General features: G+C 41.9%; 1 protein-coding gene across 1 annotated transcript in view; it reads left to right on the forward strand.

Annotated features, from left to right (window-relative positions):
• The window catches only part of CCT4 (chaperonin containing TCP1 subunit 4), a 20,112-nt gene extending 14,172 nt beyond the window's left edge, over positions 1-5,940 (forward strand). Inside the window, exons 9-14 of the mRNA XM_032177369.2 lie at positions 845-941; positions 1,029-1,139; positions 1,552-1,682; positions 1,824-2,058; positions 4,535-4,648; positions 5,370-5,940. Coding sequence (XP_032033260.1) covers positions 845-941; positions 1,029-1,139; positions 1,552-1,682; positions 1,824-2,058; positions 4,535-4,648; positions 5,370-5,384 — 703 coding nt within the window. The 3' untranslated portion in view covers positions 5,385-5,940. The remainder of the gene's footprint in view (positions 1-844; positions 942-1,028; positions 1,140-1,551; positions 1,683-1,823; positions 2,059-4,534; positions 4,649-5,369) is intronic.
• Positions 5,941-7,025: the final 1,085 nt, after the last annotated feature.

Genomic DNA, 7,025 nt, shown 5'->3' on the forward strand with positions numbered 1-7,025 from the left:
CCCAGCTACTCAGGAGGCTGAGGCAGGAGAATGGCGTGAACCCAGGAGGCGGAGCTTGCAGTGAGCTGAGATTGCGCCACTGCACTCCAGCCTGGGAGACAGAGCGAGACTCCGTCTCAAAAAAAAAAAAAGAAAAATGAGGTCAGGCACAGTGGCTCATGCCTGTAATCCCAGCACTTTGTGGGGCCGAGGTGGGAGGATCACTTGAGCCCTGAGTTCGAGACTGGCCTGGGCAACATAGGGCGACCCTATCTCTATTAAAAATAAATAAATGGGCTGGGCGCAGTGGCTCATGCCTGTAATCCCAGCACTTTAGGAGGCCAAGGCGGGTGGATCACCCGAAGTCAGGAGTTCGAGGCCAGTGTGGCCAACATGGTGAAACCGTCTCTACTAAAAATACAAAAATTAGCCAGGCGTGGTGGCGGGAGCCTGTAGTCTCAGCCACTTGGGAGGCTGAGGCAGGAGAATCGCTTGAACCCAGGAGGTTGAGGTTGCAGTGAGCCAAGATCGCGCCATTGCACTCCAAGCCTGGGCAACAAGAGCGAAATTCCATCTCAAAAAAATAAAAATATAAATAAATGGGAAATAATAGTGACCTAGTTATTTTGTGTGTTTTATAGTGTCATTGGGGACAGAGTACATTTTACTACTGGAATTGTACTAAAATTTCCAATAGAATTGGAAATCTTAATTTTTACCTAATGAACTTAGTAAACGAAAGCATTTTTCTTCAGAAATAATGATTGGCCATTTAAGAAACAGTAATTAAAACCTTAAAGGCATTTGAAGAGCAAAATTTTTCTTTTAACCTAGCGTTGACACAATCACTGATTTTGTATTTTAGAGATGCTCTTAGTGATCTTGCATTACACTTTCTGAACAAAATGAAGATCATGGTGATTAAGGATATTGAAAGAGAAGACATTGAATTTATTTGTAAGGTAAAACATTAATATCTGTATTTGTGGGAAATGTCTGATAATTAGATGAATGTTGCCTTAATTTGTGGATTTGACTATTTTTTCCAGACAATTGGAACCAAGCCAGTTGCTCATATTGACCAATTTACTGCTGACATGCTGGGTTCTGCCGAGTTAGCTGAGGAGGTCAATTTAAATGGTTCTGGCAAACTGCTCAAGGTAACAGTATTTCACCTAAATTTTTATTTGCTTAGGTTTGGGTATGGGGTTTTGGGTTTTTTTTTTTTTTTTTTGAGACAGAGTCGCCCAGGCTGGAGTGCAGTGGCGCGATCTCAGCTCACTGCAAGCTCCGCCTCCCAGGTTCACACCATTCTCCTGCCTCAGCCTCCCGAGTAGCTGGGACTACAGGCGCCCGCCACCACGCCCGGCTAATTTTTTGTATTTTTAGTGGAGATGGGGTTTCACCGTGTTAGTCAGGTTAGTAAGGATGGTCTCAATCTCTTGACCTTGTTATCCACCCGCCTCGTCCTCCCAAAGTGCTGGGTTTACAGGCGTGAGCTGCCATGCCCAGCCTGGGTGTGGGGTTTTTTTTAACCCCTCAAATACTTAATTTGGAATTTGTTTACTGAAGATTACAGGCTGTGCCAGCCCTGGAAAAACAGTTACAATTGTTGTTCGTGGTTCTAACAAACTGGTGATTGAAGAAGCTGAGCGCTCCATTCATGATGCCCTATGTGTTATTCGTTGTTTAGTGAAGAAGAGGTAATGTCAGTGTTACATTATTAAGTAACATTTTGAACATTAAAACTACTGTATTCTATTTTTTAAAGATATAAATAGCAAATTATTAAAAATAATTTTCTTTTGGATAAAATAAGCTAAAAATATATTTGTGAATTTCAGGGCTCTTATTGCAGGAGGTGGTGCTCCAGAAATAGAGTTGGCCCTACGATTAACTGAATATTCACGAACACTGAGTGGTATGGAATCCTACTGCGTTCGTGCTTTTGCAGATGCTATGGAGGTCATTCCATCTACACTAGCTGAAAATGCTGGCCTGAATCCCATTTCTACAGTAACAGAACTAAGAAACCGGCATGCCCAGGGAGAAAAAACTGCAGGCATTAATGTCCGAAAGGTAATCATTTAATCTCTAATGTAGAAAATGTTGATTAATATAATATTAAAAGCTTTGTAGTCATCTGTTGAATGGGGAAAGCTCTGTAATGAAAAGCATAATCTTGGATTTAAATATGAGGCCTGCTGCATGTTAATTACCTATGCCATTGAGTGAGAAGGAAGATGGTGACACCTTAGGGGGAAGTATTATTTGTTCATTAAATCTGCCACTTACTGACTAGCTTCTAGCAAGTTACTTAGTCTGTTCCTCAGTTTCCTCAGGTGTAAAACCAGGGATGATTAATAGTTCCCTCATAGGCCTGTTGTGAGAATTAAATGCTTTTCTAGTTAACAAGCTCTTAGATAGATGCTTGGCGTATACTAAAGACTGTATAAAAAATCATTGCCCTAGTTAGCATGAGCTAATGTAGTTGTGTAAGATAATCATATAGTAATAACATCACTTTTTATTAATGTTTTGTTGAGGAGACAAACACATGATGGGAAAGAACTGACAGTCCAACATTATATTGTCTGTATGGTAGACAACTCCAAAGGATGGAAGTATCTGTTTAGGGAAGGCTTTATGAAGATGCACTTTTGGTTGGTAGGGTATGAGGAAATTCCAGATGGGTAAGCAGTGGTTTTACAGATGAGAAGGACCAAGCAGTTCTTCACCTGTGTAGAGCTGGGATTATATATTAGTGGTATAGTGGGCTTTAAGGTTGGAAAGATCAGATAAAAGCTATTATTAATAGGCCAGACATGGTGGCTCACGCCTGTAATCCCAGCTGTTTGGGAGGCCAAGGTGGGCAGATCACCTGAGGTCAGGAGTTTGAGACCAGCCTGGCCAACATGGCAAAATCCCGTCTCTACTAAAAATACAAAAAAAATTAGCCAGGCGAAGTGGCGGGCGTCTGTAATCCCAGCTACATGGGAGGCTGAGGCAGGAGAATCGCTTGAACCTGGGAGGTGGAGGTTGCAGCGAGCCAACATCACACCATTGCACTCCAGCCTGGACGACAGGGCAAGACTCCATCTCAAAAAAAAAAAAAAAAAAAAAAAACAACTATTAATAGAATGAGGAGCCAGCCATTTTTTTTTTTCCTTCCTGTAGTTGGGATCCACTGAAGTGTTTCTTGTTTGTTTGTTTTTTCTTTGGAGACGCAAGCTGGAGTGCAGTAGCACTGTCAGCTCACTGCAGCCTCCTCCTCCCAGGTTCAAGCAATTCTGCCTCAGCCTCCCGAGTAGCTGGGACTACAGGCGCCCACCACCAGGCCGGGCTAATTTTTTTGTATTTTTTAGTGGATACGGTGTTTCACTGTCTTGCCGAGGCTGGTTTTGAACTCGTGAGCTCAGGCAATTCGCTTGCCTCGGCCTTCCAAAGTGCTTGGATTATAGGCGTGAGCCACCGCGCGGGGCCTAAAGATTTTTTTAAGCAACAGGCTAAGGACATGAATATTTTAAGAAGGGAAGACTGGAAGTAAGGATGCCTGCTAGAGGCCATCAGGAGTAATCCCAGGATAAAGGGAAGTAGGATGAGATTTTTTTAAGCAAGAGGCTAAGGACATGAATATTTTAAGAAGGGAAGACTGGAAGCAAGGATGCCTGTTAGAGGCCCTCAGGAGTAATCCCAGGATAAAGGGAAGTAGGATGGTGCAATGAAGAATTTAAGGTGGCAAATATGAGACTGTGGAGTAGACTGGGGTTGATCTAATTAAGAATTAAAATTCAGAGATGATTTAAACATTAAAAAGATAATGTTTTGTTTTGTTTTTTTGAGACAGAATCTCACTCTGTCACCCAGGCTGGAGTGCAGTGGCGCAATCTTGGCTCACTGCACCCTCCGCCTCCTGGGTTCAAGCGATTCTCCTGCCTCAGCCTCCCGAGTAGCTGGGACTACAGGTGCATGCCACCATGCCTGGCTAATTTTTTGTATTTTTAGTAGAGACAGGATATCACCATGTTAGCCACGATGGTCTCCGTCTCCTGACCTCGTGATCTGCCTGCCTTGGCCTCCCAAAGTGCTGGGATTACAGGCGTGAGCCGCTGTGCCTAGCCAAGATATCATAATTTTTAACTACTGTGATCATTTTGCTAATTTTGCCAATATTTAAAAATAAGTGGCCAGGCACGGTGGCCTATAATCCCAGCACTCTGGGAGGCCAAGGCAAGGCAGATCATGAGATCAGGAGATTGAGACCATCCTGGCTAACACGGTGAAACCCTGTCTCTACTAAAAATACAAAAAATTAGCCGGGCATGGTGGTGGGTGCCTGTAGTTAGAATTGGGTGACTACAGCATTAATTCAGTTTTTCCAAATTTTAGTTGAAATAACTTCCCACAGTGTAGAGAAAAGCTTAGTAGAGTATCATATTCTAATCTTCCTAGACAGAAAACTAGATATAGGTCTTGAGATACACTGGTAACCACGTGGCTGCTGATGTGTATTATTACAGACACTAAAAGCAACTTGTGCTGATTTGATTTGCAGGGTGGTATTTCCAACATTTTGGAGGAACTGGTTGTCCAGCCTCTGTTGGTATCAGTCAGTGCTCTGACTCTTGCAACTGAAACTGTTCGGAGCATTCTGAAAATCGATGATGTGGTAAGTGTTTCCAGGTGGCAAATTTTCTTAGGAGGTCAAAAAGGCATATATTTTTTAAAGGTTTTTTTGTTGTTGTTTTTTGTTTGGTTGGTTGGTTGGTTGGTTTTTTTGAGACAGAGTTTTGCTCTGTTGCCCAGGCTGGAGCACAGTGGCACAATCTCGGCTCACTGCAGCCTCTGCCTCCAGGGTTCAAGTGATTCTCCTGTCTCAGCCTCCCGAATAGCTGGGATTACAGGTGTGAGCCACAACGCCTGGCCATTGTTTTTTAAAAAGTTTTTACTTTTTTTTTTTTTTTGAGATGAAGTCTTGCTCTGTTGCCCAGGCTGGAGTGCAGTGGCACAATCTCGGCTCACTGCAACCTCTGCCTCCTGGGTTCAAGCGATTCTCCTGCCTCAGCCTCCCACCTCCCAAGTAGCTGAGATTACAGGCATATGCCACCACACCCAGCTAATTTTTGTATTTTTAGTAGTTCACCATGTTGGTCAGGCTGATCTCGAACTTCTGACCTTGTGATCCACCCACTTCGGCCTCCCAAAGTGCTGGGATTACAGGCATGAGCCACCATGCCCAGCCAAGTTTTTACTTTTGATAAATGTTTGCTAGTCATCAAGGTGACAGCAGTTCTTAATACAGGTTTTCCTTTTATTAATTGCCTTAAACATTTTCCAGCCTTAAAATTATATCATTACAGGTTTTGAAATCTAAGTTTTTCTCTTATCAGGTAAACACTCGATAATCTGGATAACTGACTAGCACCATTGTGATCACGAGTATTGCAGCTGGAGTGGAACAAGATCACCTTGGTGTCCCTTGTTTGGAAGATTATTTCCTCTGAATTTCTGGGCTTGGTCTTCCAGTTGGCATTTGCCTGAAGTTGTATTAAAACAATTTAATGAAAACATTAAATATTTGGTTTCAAAAGGCAGATCAATTTATCTTCCAACATTCTGTTATTTCTGATACTTTTGAAAAACTAATAAAAGAAGCATAAAAAGTGAGTTTACATGTTGAGGAAAAAGATGGCCCAATATGCTCATCACTGATAAATGCTCATTGGCATTAAAAACTACCAACATGTAATATATATGCTGTCTTAAAAGTTAACAATACAAGTGGCACCTCTCTGAACCTACTCTGGCTTGGGAGGCTGCCCAATTAAAACAAAAATAAGTTAATGATACAGAAAGAGAATGAAAAATGAAAGCCTCCTTTTATCCTATCATCCTAATTCCTTTTCCCAGTAATAATGACTGCTGTGTTGGATTCCTTCTGCAAATAAAGGTGTATACATATATGTAGCAAATCTTTCTTACACAAAAGGGATTCTTAACCAATGTCTTGTTTCAGTGATTTTAAACATCTTGATTGCCACCGTCCTGATCTAAGCATCAGTGTCATCTCACCATGAAGAGTGTGAAATCTGTAACTAGTCTCTTCCCTTTAGCCACCTTCCAATCTATTTCGCACACATTGAAGTCTAGTGATATTTTTATTTTTTTAGAGAAAAGCTCATCACCCAGGCTGGAGTGCAGTGGTGTGATCATAGGTCACTGCAGCCTTGAACTCCTGGACTTGAGCTAAGAATAAAGAATCCTGCTTTATTCTTTTGAATAGCTACAGCTACAAGTGTGTGCCACCATCCCCCTATTTTTTTTTTTTCCAGAAACATGATCTCACTATGCTGCCCAGGCTGGTTTTGAACTCCTGGCCTCAAACAGTCCTGCCTTGGTCTTCCAAAGCCCTGGGATTAAAGGCACTTAGTCAAGCACTCTTTGTAAAAGCTTCCATGCCTTTGAGTAAAGGCTAGACCTTTTAAGGTGGATCAAAAGTTTGGCCTACACAATCTGGTATTTCAGCTACCATCTCCTTGGGTATTTCACAAGGAGTTTCATGAAAGCAGCTAGGCCCCTGTAGCGTTGTGGAGAAAGGATTTCAGCCAAACAGTCTTGAAGCTCCTTTTGTGTTCATCATGGAACTGAAATAGTTAACTAACTTGGTAAGTGTCTAATATTTTTAGATAAAGATTTTTGTATTATCTGGAATTTAGTACTTCAGTTTATTCCTCGTTTTGATAAGAATGTGAAATATGTTGATTCTGGCTGCCATAAAACAGTTGAATCAGGTATATCCTAAAATCATAAGTCAAAATACCTAATCCATATTTAAACATCTGTCAGTTACTCAGCACAAGATGTTTTGTTTTTCAGTGGCAGTGCCTTGCCACATTGCTTTGGCAGGAGTGTGGTGGCTATTCATGTGCAAAGATCATAGCTCAGTATAACTTCAAACTCCTGGGCTGCAGCCTCCCAAGTAACTAGCACTACAGGCCTGTGCCACTGCACCCAGATAGCAGAAAAGTTTTTTTTGTTTGTTTTTT

Source organism: Hylobates moloch, unplaced genomic scaffold, assembly GCF_009828535.3.
Source record: "Hylobates moloch isolate HMO894 unplaced genomic scaffold, HMol_V3 SCAFFOLD_15, whole genome shotgun sequence".
Taxonomy (NCBI): Eukaryota; Metazoa; Chordata; class Mammalia; order Primates; family Hylobatidae; genus Hylobates; species Hylobates moloch.